Consider the following 13,424-nt stretch of genomic DNA (forward strand, 5'->3'; position numbering starts at 1 on the left):
CTTTCAAATCCTGGAAGGCTGCTCTAAGGTCTCCCTGGAGCCTTTTCTTCTTTAGGCTGAACAACCCCAACTTTCAGCCTGGCCTCACAGTTTCCAGCCCTCCCATCGTTGCTGAGGCCTCCTCTGGCCCCACTCCAACAGGTCCCTGTCTGCTGTGCTGAGGACTCCAGCACTGCAGGTAGGGTCTCAGCAGAGCAGAACAGAGGGGCAGTATCTCCTCCTTCCACCTGCTGTCCACTCTGCTGGGGATCAGCCCAGGACAGGGCTGGCTCTGGGCTGTGGTTGCACATCTTTTGAGCTTCTCATCACCCATCAAATCCACCCAAAATCTACTAAGCTGACATGGAGACTCTAGATATAGTTGCTTGTGTTAGCTGGCTAGAAGAGACTTACATATAGGAAGAGCATTTTGAATGAAGCAGAACCCAGCCTGAGCCTCTTCCAAAGGAGCCCAGAGCTTCAGTTCAAGCTGCAGACTGGCTCATACCCTGCTGCCATGTTTTTTCCACCCAAGAAGACACAGGATGTGTGCTCTGTCATATGAAATCTTTAACTCTCTCCATCCTGATATTTTATATCAATGCAAACAAGTGTAACCCTAACCCAAGGGCTGCTGAGCACCACACAATGGTGTGGGGTACACCAAGATGAATGCATTGGTAGTAGATGCTGGAGGAGTGGCCCAGCCGAGGAGGTGGGAAGCAGATTTGGCCCTGCAGGGTATGGCAGGGATTTTCTCTGTCTGCCAACAAAAACTCGGGCAGGCACACCTTAGAAACACATGGCACGTTCATGTGTTTCATTTTCAGGAAGGGAGAGGGGGTGGTTTCCCCATGGCCATACCAATTCCCCACCATCAGGTGGAGGGGATTTTCTATGCTGCCTTCCCAGTTCCCAGCGAGTGAGTAACATGCCCCAAGCCTGCTTGGAGATGAGGAAATTCAGCCTTATTGCTAAGGAGCACTAATTCTCAGCACTTTCCTCGGGCAGAATCTGACGGGGAGTTTTCTCCTTTCCTCCATTTGACTGCAGTTTGCATATTTCAAGTCTCACTTGTCTGGAAACGAGCTGGAAATGTACTGGTGATAAGGCTCCAGCTTCCATCATTTTTGAAGCCCCATCTTGCGTAAATAGGTCCCACCCAAGGGAGGTTCTGCTCTCAGAAATGCTAAAGCTTTCAGGGTAAAATCTGAATATTGGGCTGTCTGCATCAGATATATCTTCTGGCTTTCATGAGCAGCCACATGCTGATTTATGGCAGCATGCTGTTTGTTTATCAACATTTACATTGTGGATTTTCCAATTATCCTAATAACGTCAGGCCAACAAGTTGGTCATGTTGTTGCTCCTTTAAAGTCTTGCCTTTGAACATACACATATAAATCAGCTCGCCTTTGATGTGAAATTGGAGATTTCATAACCTTCTATTTACTTTTGGGTTTGCAAAAAAAAAAAAAAAAACAGCTGAAGGGAAAAACAAACACAAAAAACACCCACCCCAAACCAAACAGTACTTTGTATCTCATTAAAAGCTGTTTTTAGCCCATTAAAAACTAGATTGTTTTAGGAAGCCAGAACTGGAAAGTGGCAAGAGCATTTTGAGTGTTTTAATGACTGATCAGAGAATTATTTTGGGTGGAAAAGCCCTCTAAGATCATCGAGTCCAACTGTCAACCCAACACCACTGTGGCCATTAAACTACATCCCCAAGTGCCATATCTACACATTTCTTGAACACCTCCAGGGATGGTGACTCCACCACCTCCCTGTTCCAGTGCCTGACCACTCTTGCAGGAAAGAAATTGTTCCTAATCTCCAACCTAAACCTCCCCTGCACAATTTCAGGCCATCTCCTCTCTTCCTATCACCTGATATGGGGGAGAAGAGATGAACCTCCATGTGGTTCCAACCTCCTCTCAGGCAGCTGTAGCAAGCAATGAGGTCTCCCCTCAGCCTCCTTTTCTCCAGGCTGAACAAGCCCAGTTCCCTCAGCTGCTGTACCCTGGACTCTTCCCCAGTTTCTTTGCCCTTCTCTGGACCTGCTCCAGCACCTCAGTGTTCTTCTTATAGTGAGGGGTCCAAAACTAGACCCAGTATACAAGGTGTGGCCTCACCAGTGCCCAGGACAGGGGAACAATCATTTACATACTCCTGCTGGCCACACTAATGGTTAAGTGCAGGCATTCCTCTGTTCCTCACACACTGAAATGTGTCTGCAGACCTTCTCCTTTGTAAAAGGAGATTTAGATTGGTGTGAAATGTGTTTGTTTTTTTCTTTAAACCTTCCCATCACCCTTCATGTGAGTGCTGACAGAGGGAAATCAATAGAAATTATGAAGTAACAAGGAAAGCTGCAGATTTCTTGGCACAGCCCTTTCTGTAAATGATGTAACATCATGAAAGCACGGAAGAATGATGGAGTTATTGCTCATATAAACTAAACTCCTAACTCTTTGATTCTTTTGACTTGCTCCAGTGCTCCAAGATCAGCAGGTTTACCAAATGTAGTTTGGGGGAAAAACAGAGTAATGGAAAATAGCCTTCAGTGAGGGGGACCTACAAAGAAGCTGGGAAGGGACTTTTTACAAGGACTTGTTGCAACACGACAAGGGGCAGTGGTTTGAGCTGGAAAAGGAGAGGTTTAGACTGGAGATAAGGAAGAAATTCTTTGCAGTGAGGGTGGTGAGACACTGGAACAGGCTGCCCAGGGAGGCCATGGATGCCCCCAATCCTGGAGATGTTCCAGGCCAAGTTGGATGAGGCCTTGAGCAACCTGGGCTAGTGGAAGGTGTCCCTGCCCATGGCAGGGGGTTGGAAGTAGATGATTTTTTAGGTCTTTTCCAAATTGACCCATTCTATGAGTTACAAGGTACTTGTGTGCCAGAGTTCTGTGTCCCTGCCTGTCAGGGGAGGTCCAGGTTTGGTATTGACCTTACTCTGCTTATGTTCAGGCAAACTCCCAACTCCAAGGATTTTGCCTGCCTGAAGAGTTTGGCGTCTCTGTGCCGCACAGGAAGGAGGTTTCTGTGTCAGGAAGTGAGACGTGGGTATTAACAGATACCCCTTCCACCTTCTCAAATAGGCAGTGAGATGAATCTCATTCTCTTTAAATCAGCAGCAGCAGCCCAGAGCGTCACATCCATCCCCTTCCAGCGACCAGAGGTCTAGACAAAAGCATTACACCAGCTGGTGCCGGATGCACCCAGGAGGAATTTCCCTCCTGCCTCTAAATAATTTCCAGCTGGTCTCTTGCTCTGGCTCCGTCGCAGGGGCAGGTGAGTGTCAGCTCTTCCCAGCTGCCACTGCTGGCCGCCCAGTTACTCCCATGAGAATCCCAGCATGGTGGTAGTTGGAAGGGACCTCTGAACATCATCCAGTCCAACCCCTCTGCTAAAGCAGGGACACCCACAGCAGCTTGCCCAGCATCACAGTGGCCAGAGGGCTTTGGAAGTTCTCAGACAAAGAGACTCCACAACCTCTCTGGGCAGCCTGCTCCAGGCCTCCAGCACCCTCACACCAAACATGTTTCTCCTTCTGTTCAGGTGGAACCTCCTGGGTTCCAGTTTGTGTCCATTGCCCCTTGTCCTGTCCCTGGGCACCACTGAGAAGAGTCTGGCTCCATCCTCTTGCCCCCCCCCCCAGGCCCTTTAGCTCTTGCTGAGCATTGCTCAGCTCCCCTCTCAGGCTGCTCTTCTGCAGGCTCACCAGCCCCAGGGCTCTCAGCCCTTCCTCCTCACAGAGATGCTCCAGGCCCCTCAGCATCTTTGGAGCCTCCCCTGGACTCTCTCCAGTAGTTCTCTGTCTCTCTTGAACTGGAGAGCCCAGAACTGGACCAAATACTCCAGATGTGGCCTCACTAAGGCAGAGAGGAGGGGGAAGAGAGCCTTCCTCAACATACTGGCCATACTCTTCATGCCCCACAGGAGACCATTTGCCTTCTTGCCCATGAGGGCACATTGCTGGCTGATGGTGAACTTGTTACCCACCAGCACTCCCAGGTCCTTCTCCTTGGAGCTGCTTCCCAGCAGGTCACCCCCCCACACCTGTACTTAAGGCTGTTGAAACCAATGGAGTTACACCAAAGTTTAATTGCACCTCTGGACCTGGAGTAATTTACTGGGGCAATTAAGCTTTGCAGGATTCATCACAGCTGCCTTGGGGTGGAAATCAAAGGGGAAAGTCACCCTCCTACCACAAATCCTTTTGTTCTGGGGCTTTCTAGAGCGGTGGCGGAGTGAGGGCTGTGAGCTTTGCGTCAGAAGGGTGGGTCGCCGGGAACAGAGTTTATAAACAGTTTTACACACTGCAGATCTGCACCCAGATTCCTCCTCCATCAAAGTGTGGGGTGGGACCCCTTGCTACTCCAGGCTGGAGCCCCACAGCATCTCAGCAGCTCTTTTATCTTGAAATTGCCCTCAGTTCCTGCAAATGACTACAAGGGTTTTTTTTTTTCAGCAGCCTCTTTGCATAAGGACTCTTGGCCTGAGGGAAGCCCAGCTGGTAGAAATCTACTTCAAAGGCTTTACATCAGCAGCAGATACATCCTCCTGTCTTTCTTCTCCCTCTAAAGCAGCAGGAACGCTTCTGATGCTGGGCTCCAAAGGGGAATGGGAACAGGAATAACAACAGGACCATAGCTGGAGCTGGTGCGGGGTTGGAAATGCTGAGAACTCTGTGTGCATCAGCATGGCTCTCCCTAACCTTCCTTGGAAAGCAGGAGGCTTTTCTTCCCTAAAGAGCCAGAAAGGTGGGATTTTCCATGCTGAAGGCCCAGGGAGATGTCCACATGTGGCTGGATGCTCCCATGGACTCCACCCTGTATCACAGGCGGTGGCCCCAGAGCCAGCATGCTTCCAGCATTCTTGGGCTCCTAAATCTGCCAAGTCCTGTCATAAATTAGGCCAAATTTTCCTCCTCTGCATTGTTGGAGTAGGTCCAGAAGAGGGCTACAAAGAAGATCAGAGGGCTGGAGCACCTCCCCTATAGGGACAGGCAGAGAGAATTGGGGCTGTTCAGCCTGGAGAAGAGAAGGCTCTGGGGAGCAGCCTTCCAGTACCTGAAGGGGGCTGGGGAGGGACCTTTTATAAGGGCTTGTAGTGATAGGATGAGGGGCAATGGATTGAAGCTGGAAGAGGGGAGGATTTAGACTGGAGATGAGGAAGAAATTCTTTACAGTGAGAGTGGTGAGACACTGGAACAGGTTGCCCAGGGAGGTTGTGGATGTCCCCTCACTGGAGGTGTTCCAGGCCGAGTTGGATGAGGCTTTGAGCAATGGTCTAGTGGAAAGTGTTCTTGCCCATGGCAGGGGGATTGGAATGGAATGATCTTTAAGGTCCCTTAAAACTAAAACCATTCTGTGATTCTCTGATGAAAATGGAGGCAAGCAACCTTTGCCTGCAGAGAGCTTTTGTTTAAGATGGGCTGAAGGACCAGCTGCTAAGTGGTTGAAGGAGCTCCCATGCAGTCACTGCTGATGCCACCAATCTCCCACACATTGTAGATGTGGTGTCAATGCAGAGCCAGCACTCAGCCCCTCACTGCAGCTGAGGAAATAAAAGCTTAATTCTAGCTTCTCAAAAAGGCAGGGGGGTGTGGATCGATGGCCAGCTGCATATGAACCAGCAGTGTGCTGAAGTGGCCAAGAAGGCCACCAGCATCCTGGCCTGGATCAGGAGTAGTGTGTCCAGAAGGTCTAGGGATGTGATTGTCCCACTCTGCTTGGCACTGGTGAGGCCACACCTTGAATACTGGGTTCAGTTTTGGGCCTCTCATGATAAGGACACTGAGGTGCTGAAGCATGTCCAAAGAAGAGCAAGTAAGCTGGTGAAGGGTCTAGAGCAGCTGGGGGGTCTGGTTTTGTTTAGTCTTCAGAAGAGGAGGCTGAGGGGAGACCTCATTGCCCTCTACAACTCCCTGAAAGCAGGTTGGAGCCAGGTGGGGGTTGGTCTCTTCTCACATGCAACAAGTGACAGGACAAGAGGAAGCAGCCTCAAGTTTGCCAAGGGAGGTTCAGTTTGGATATTAGGAATAATTTCTTCACAGCAAGGGTTCTCAGGCACTGGAACAGGCTGCCTAGGGAGGTGGTGGAGTCCCCATCCCCGGAGGTATTTAAAAGAAAGACAGATGGATGTGGTGCTGAGGGCTGTGGTTTAGTGGCGGTGGCTTAGCAGCAGTGGTGGGATTGTGAGCTGTAGGTGAGCAGTTGGCCTTGGTGATCTCAAAGGTCTCTTCCAACCTCAACAGTTCTTTGGTTCTGTGAAACAGTGCTGAGGAAAATGTGGGCAGCCAGGAGGGGAACTGTGAGTGGACTTTCCCAGTAGTAATCAAGGAAATCAGCACTCACAGACACGACTGGGAAGCTGGAAAGAAGCTGTGATTCCCTCTACCGTGGAGCTCACGGGAAAGGGTCACTGCTGGTAATCAAAGAGTGATTCAACTTCTGGGAGGCTTAATTTGCTTCAGATGACTTCTGCAGTGACTTCAGAGCCTGCAAAACAGGAAAGCTCCACATGATGAGGTGATTTTTTTTTTTTTTTTCTCACACAACCCTCCAGATGGTTTCAGACCTCAATGACTTGCTGGGAAGGTCAACTCTCCCATCACGTGTCTGTGGTTAGTAGCAGTTTCAGTTGGGGCTTTATCTCATTGACGTTATCTTACTACATGAATGTGTTAGGTCCTGTGATCTGAGTTTGGCCTGCAAGAGAAGGGAACCTCAGGCCCATTTCCTGACTTTCATAGAATCGTTAAGGTTGGAAAAGACCTCCAAGGTCATTAAGCCCAACCATCAAACCAACACCATGGCCATTAAACCATGTCCTGAAGGGCCTTGTCCAAATGTTATCTTGAACACCTTCAGGGAATGCCACCCTTGCTGTGGGTTATCATGAAATCACAGAATCATTTTGGTTGGAAGAGACCTTGAAGATCATTGAGTCCAACCCTTTACCCAACACTGCCAAGTCCACCACTGTCCCTCAGCACCACATCTACACATTTTTTGAATGATTCCACTACTTCCCTGGGCAGCCACTTCCGAGGCTTAACCACTCTTCCAGTAAAGAAATTGTTCCTCATGTTCCAACCTAAGCCTTTCCTGGCGTTTTCTCTTCTCCTTTTACTTGGAAGAAGAGACAGACCCTCACCTCACTCCAACCTCCTTTCAGGGAATTTTAGACATCCAGAAGGTCTCTCAGCCTCTTTTTCTCCAGGATGAACAGCCTGAGTTCCCTCAGCTGCTCCTCACCAGACCTCTTCTCCAGACCTTTTACCAGCTTCCTTGCCCTTCTCTGCACATGCTCCAGCCCCTCAATACCCTTCTTGGGGTGAGGCTCCCAAAACTGAACCAAATATTGGAGATGTGGCCTCCCAGTGCTGAGTACAGGAGGACTTCCCACATCCACAGGGATATTTAAAACCACACCTACAGCCAGGGGTGGGGTGGGCAGCTCCATCACTGAGCTTCCTGGTGGCTTCTGCTTCATCCAAGCTTAGATTTTGGACAAGATGTGAGCCTAACATTATAGGTGCAGCTCTGGGTATCAGAAGGTTGTATCTGCAGTTAGAATGTGGTGGTTTGGGGGCTTGCTGTGGGCCAGGGAGTTGGGGTGGACGTCTCCTCTCGTGTGCATCCTCCTACGTGCACACGTGTGGCCTTATGCCCACCCCAGTTCCCATCTGTTCGGCGAGGTTCTCAGTGCTCGTTCACCGCGTCAAAGGCAGGGAGGTGATTATTAATGATGCAAATAACATTCTCATGATGGCCAAGCTTGAGAGCCACGCTGGGCTGGTGCAGGAGCTCCTGAGAGCAGCCACACTTGTGTGTGCTCCTCAGCAGAGCAGTTGGCATTCTCTCAGTGCTAGCCCTGCCATCTGTTTGCTTTACCCTTTGCTGTCAGATCAATTTAACAGAGGGATGGTTACAGAGGTTTGCAGATGACATCAGTCACTGATCTGTGCAGAGAGGCAGTGATAGGCCTCCTCCTTCCTCCTCCCCTAAGGCAAGGGGCAAAGCAGTTCAAGGGGAAGTGGTGTCACTACAGAACATCGTGGTGTCAGGGGAAGCTCAGGATACACCCCAAATACCTGCTGTGAGAAGGTGATTGCTGCCTGTACCATCAGCGTGCCTCACTCCATGGTGTTCTTCAAAGGCCATCATGCTGTTAAGTGAACCCTGCTTAGGTGCCAGCATCACTCAGATGGTAGAGTGCAATCAACTTTGCAAAGTATGTGGGTATTCTCAGAGCACTGTGGGTGTCTTGGCTGAGTTTGGCCCTCAGAGTCCTTTTAGCAGTGCTGCTGTCTGCTTTATAAAAGGTTGGTGATGAGGAGTGAGCAAGATTAAGGCTGGTTGGAAGAAGTGCTGAGGACAGATTTGGGATTAGAGATCAGATAGGAGAATGCCAAGGTGTTTTATCTTGTCCTCATCTCTGCTGCAGATGGCTTGGATGACCTTGTGGAGGGTATTTGTCATAGAACCATAAAATCATAGGATGGTAGGGGTTGGAAGGGACCTCTGGAGATCAAGTCCAATGGCCTTACCAGAGCAGGATCAACAAGGGCAGGTCACACAGGAAGACATCCAGGCAGGTCTTGAAAGTCCCCAGAGAAGGAGACTCCACAGCCTCTGGGCAGCCTGATCCAGGGCTCTGTCACCTTGACAGTAAAGAAGTTTTGCCTTGTGTTGAGGTGGAACTTCCTGTGTTCCAGTTTGTCTGTTGCTCCTTGTCCTATCACAGGACACCACTGAAAAGAAACTCAACACCATATTCTTGACACCCACCCCTCAGAGGTATCATAAAATAAATATGTGTATGTATATATGTCTTCAGATAGACCATAAAGACCTTCAAGATCATCAAGTCCAACCATCAACCCAACACCACCATGGCCATTAAACCATGTCCCCAGGTGCCATGTCCACACATTTCTTGAACACCTCCAGGGATGGTGACTCCACCACCTCCCTGGGCAGCCTGTTCCAATGCCTGACCACTCTTGCAGGAAAGACATATCAAACTTAGCCTCCCCTGGCACAACTTCCAGACCGTGTCAGTGGTTCGTGCCTCTGTGGCAAGGCAGCAGGCACCCTTGGTACTTTGTGAAGCCAGTTGTGAGGGAAGGACATTTTGCTTCAGCTGTTTGTCCACCACTTGGCATCATGTGTCTGAAAGGGGTGATTGTGTAGAGAACCTGACTGATTCAGCCTTGCTGAAAAGCTCTTTGCATGATCAGCTGGTGATGGTGTTTTCCTTGGAAGCATAAAGGCCTCGATCCAGGGAGCTGTTTCAACACATGCTTCACTGTGAGGCTGTGGGAGTGCTCACATGTTGGTGGCTGCTGCTTGTGACCGGTGGAAGTATGTCACTGTGAGGAATGAGTGGGTCAGAGCTCTCCTCTCCTCCTCCCACAGCCTTCCTCTTGCCTTTCAGTCTCACTGCCACCCATTCCCTGTCACCAAGGGTTCTCTTAGGAGTTTCAGAAAGGCTTTTGTCCCTCTTGTTTTACATGAAGTTCAGTGGAGACCTAGCCCATGACCCAGCTCTGAGGGATGCTCTCCTGGGCAGCCAGCATCCTTCACATCCCTCTTCTGTCTGTATCCCATGAGATGGCATCCTTCACATCCTGCTTCTGCTTGTGTCCCGTGAGAAGGCATCCTTCCCATCTGTCTCCTGTCCGTATCCCATGAGAAGGCATCCTTCACTTCTGTCTCCTGCCCATATCCCTTAAGATGGAATCCTTCACTTTTGTCTCCTGTCCATATCCCATGAGAAGGCATCCTTCACTTCTGTCTCCTGCCCATACCCCTTGAGATGGAATCCTTCACTTTTGTTTCCTGTCCATATCCCATGAGAAGGCATCCTTCACTTTTGTCTCCTGCCCATATCCCTTGAGATGGAATCCTTCCCATCCTGCCCATATCCCATGAGACAGAATTTAAACTGGTTGAGTAATCCAGAGAGTGAGGCCTTGCTGTGTGACGTTCACACTGGCAGGTTGCTGCAGGAGAAGACTGCAGAGATGGTGGTGGCAGAGCCCAAGCAGGTAGCACCCATCGTTGGTCCATACAGGTGGTATAAGTGAGGTGACATCAGGTTTCCACCTCTGATAATCACAAAGTTAAAGAGAGAAGAAGGTGGGTTCACAACCTCATTTGCTCTGTGTGATTCTTCTGGCAGAAGGCTGAGCAGAAGTCAGGATTCCCGCCTGGCTATGCTGAGCCAGTGGCTGGACTATGGCTGGCCAGCCAGGAATGATGTTTGTGGTGCTTAGTGCTGGTCCAGACAGGGAGCTATGGGCTGTATGTGGGCTCTGCCTGTCCCTCCCCATCACCTCTTGCAGCAGGGACAGGGCTGTAATGCAGCACAACTGCCCCCCATGCCCTGTGCCTCCCAGCCCCATGATGTCACACCAAATGAGGCTGCTGGAGGAAGGAAATCATTTGAGTCCAGAGATGGCATTTGGGTTTGGGAGCCCTGGCTGCTGTCATGTGGCATATTGCAGCCAGCAGTCACCAAGGACATCCTAAGGCTGGGTGGATGCTGGACATGAGTGGTGGTTCCTTGCTGGCATCTGTGTGACACTCACAGCACAAGGAGATCTCCTTCTGAATTGATGCTAAAAGGGCAGCTTCTGAACTGCAGCTTCAAACACAAACCAAGGATTAAATCTGGGCTGAAAGGACAGCTACAGCTTCCTAATTTCAGCTTAAAACACAAATCAAGGACTAAATCTTGGCTCAAAGAGCAGCTACAGCTTCCTAATTTCTATTTAAAACACAAATCTAGGATTAAATCTTGAAATATGCTCTTGCAAGAAAAAAAAAATCATGAATTGCAGGCTGATTTACAGATTTAAGGTTTATGCCTGAAAAATAATTCTACTTTGCGTGAAGATATATTTTGCTCCATGGCTTCATTTTGCCCTTTAAGGGGGGGGAGGGGGAAATTTACAGTACCCTGAAGAAAGTGAAAAATGAGGCTTTTAAAAAGCTATCTGTGAATTCTTGCTTTGAAAATGCTCAGTCTCTGCAGTGAAAAGGGTTAAAACATAGCAGCAAGGGATTCAAAACAAAACAAAACAAACAAAAAACAAACCCCAGCCTGCTGCATTTCCCCCCCCCCTTATTTAAATATGCACAGAGCTTCTCCCTCCATTTTAATCTTCCTCCATCAAAAGATGGCTGTGTTCCTGAAGCTGGCAACCCCTCCGATAGCAGCAGCAGCAGCAGCATTTTTGTGCGCTGCAGCTCAGCTGAGCAAGGCTGCTGCAGAGAGGGGACCCCCCTTCAGCCAAGGAAGCAAGCAGGAGGATCCATAATTCATAAGTGCTTCCAGCCAGCTGAGCAGTACACGTTGGGATTAGTTCTGGTTTCTTCGTGCAATCCCTGCTTGCAGTCTTCTCTCCAGCCATCAAATAACACCCACGGGCAGCTTCTCTGCAAAGATGCTCTTGCCAAGCTTGGCTTTGTCTGGGATTAGCAACTGCTGGGCTTTGGGGGATCTCAAGCTTTGAGAAGGCTGAGTTTTGGGGTTGCTTTTTTTTTTTTTTTACCTTTCTGGACAAGGGAAGGTGTGGGGGGTGGGGTTCAGGGGGTGTTGGTGTGTCCCAGGAGCTTGCCCGGTGACTTCTCCGTGAGGATTTGCAGACAACGGTGGCGTGGAGGTTTCCAAAATGCCTGAAGCAAACTATTTGCTGTCTGTATCCTGGGGTTATATTAAGGTGGGTTTTCAATCCTGAAGGTTTATAAATGACTTCATTTTTGTGCTGAAGCTTATAAATTACTCCTTCTTTTTTTGTGCTATATGATTGAATTTTTGGTGCTAAGGCTCATAAATGACTTTTTTTTTGTGTGCTATATGACTTCATTCTTATGCTAAGGCTTATAAATGACTTTTTTTTTGGTGATAAATAAGTTATTTTTTTGTGCTAGGGCTTATAAATGACTTAATTTTTCTGCTAAGGTTTCTAAATGACTTAAATTTTGTGCTAAGGCTTTTAATGACTTAGAGTTTGTGCTAGGGCTTATAAATGACTTCTTTTCAGTGCTGTATTGCTTGGGTAAAACCTCTCCCAGGAAAACTTGCTTTTAAAATGCTTATTTCTGTGTGCTAAGAGATAAAACATGTCCTGTGCATGGGGTGTGCATGTATGTGCCTTTTTATTTTTTTTTCTCCTTGGGATGAAATGATGCAGCAATGAAAATGTGTGATGAGAAAATCAGAAAGGTTCATAGAGTGTGTATCTAGGAGGGGAAAATGGTCAAATCCTACCTTTTCTTCCTGCCAGATTTTCAGATTTATGGCATATTTCTCTTCTGTTCTGGGCATAAGGAATTGTCTTTTCCTTACATAATTCAAAACAGAGCAAACTTGGGCAATTGAGAACAAAAGGTTGCAAGATGTGGGGATATAAAAAGCAATATGAGAATCTGAGAGAGGAGCTGGGATGTTGTCTTCTCCTTTGTGGCAGTGAAAAGTAAAAATGCATCTTTGGAGGAGATGAACCTTAAAGAGTTTAAGGGTAGTGAAAAGAAATATCTGGTCGTGCTAGTGGCTGAGCAGCCTCTAAATGAAACCATATGTGACTGACTCCATTCTAAGTATCTTCAGAATTCTGCTTTTTTTCACATCCTGTCTGTGGTGATAAAGCTGCCTGAGCATGGAACAGCATTCAGAAAAATGCCATCTTTGTCTCTCTGCTCTTCCCCTCCCAGTTCAAGAGGATGCTGAACCGGGAGCTGACACACCTCTCCGAGATGAGCCGCTCCGGCAACCAGGTGTCCGAGTACATTTCCAACACCTTCCTGGGTAAGGAATCCCATCCCAAGCTTTTGGTTGACTCAAAGAGAAGGATTAACAGCAGCCTAATACCCACCAAGTCAATACTTGTGCTCTGTTTTCCTTTGGGGCAGAAAATCGTTTAAATGTTGCCGTTTTTCACTTTCAAAATGGATGTGGGGAGGAAAATAAGACGGTGACTGAATAAGGCTGTCCACAGAATGCCTGCTGCAGATCAAAAGCTTGTGCTGCTGTGGTGGAGTGGAGCTCCTGGTAGCTGTGTTATGCAATATTTGAGGTTTGTGTTGACCTTACATAAAGGACAAAGTCACACGAGCCCAGCTGCATGCTCTCATCTTTGCAACTACTGCCTCTGCCAGCTGCAGACTCCCCCTTCAGAGCCAGGCTGCAGATATGCAGGATCAGCCCGGACATTTCAGATGTTATCTGGCTACTCCTTTTGCTCTACAAGTCAGAATAAAGAGAATATTTTCATAGCATCACAGACTGGTTTGAGTTAGAAGGGACTTTTAAAGGTCACCTCGTCCAACCCCCCTGCAGCAAGCAGGGACAGCTGCAGCTAGAGCAGGTTGCTCAGAGCCCCAAACAACCTGACCTGAAATGTGCCAGGAATGGAGCATCTGC

General features: G+C 48.6%; 1 protein-coding gene across 3 annotated transcripts in view; it reads left to right on the forward strand.

Moving 5' to 3' along the window:
• Positions 1-13,424, forward strand: part of PDE4B (phosphodiesterase 4B) — a 254,944-nt gene that overhangs the window by 224,663 nt on the left and 16,857 nt on the right. For 2 of the 3 annotated variants that reach the window (XM_054384442.1, XM_054384443.1), the window contains one exon: positions 12,716-12,809. In XM_054384442.1, the coding sequence (XP_054240417.1) occupies positions 12,716-12,809 (94 nt within the window). Of the gene's footprint in view, positions 1-11,673; positions 11,722-12,715; positions 12,810-13,424 lie in introns of those variants that run through there. The other variant, XM_054384444.1, reaches the window with a different exon arrangement.

Source organism: Indicator indicator, chromosome 10, assembly GCF_027791375.1.
Source record: "Indicator indicator isolate 239-I01 chromosome 10, UM_Iind_1.1, whole genome shotgun sequence".
Taxonomy (NCBI): domain Eukaryota; kingdom Metazoa; phylum Chordata; class Aves; order Piciformes; family Indicatoridae; genus Indicator; species Indicator indicator.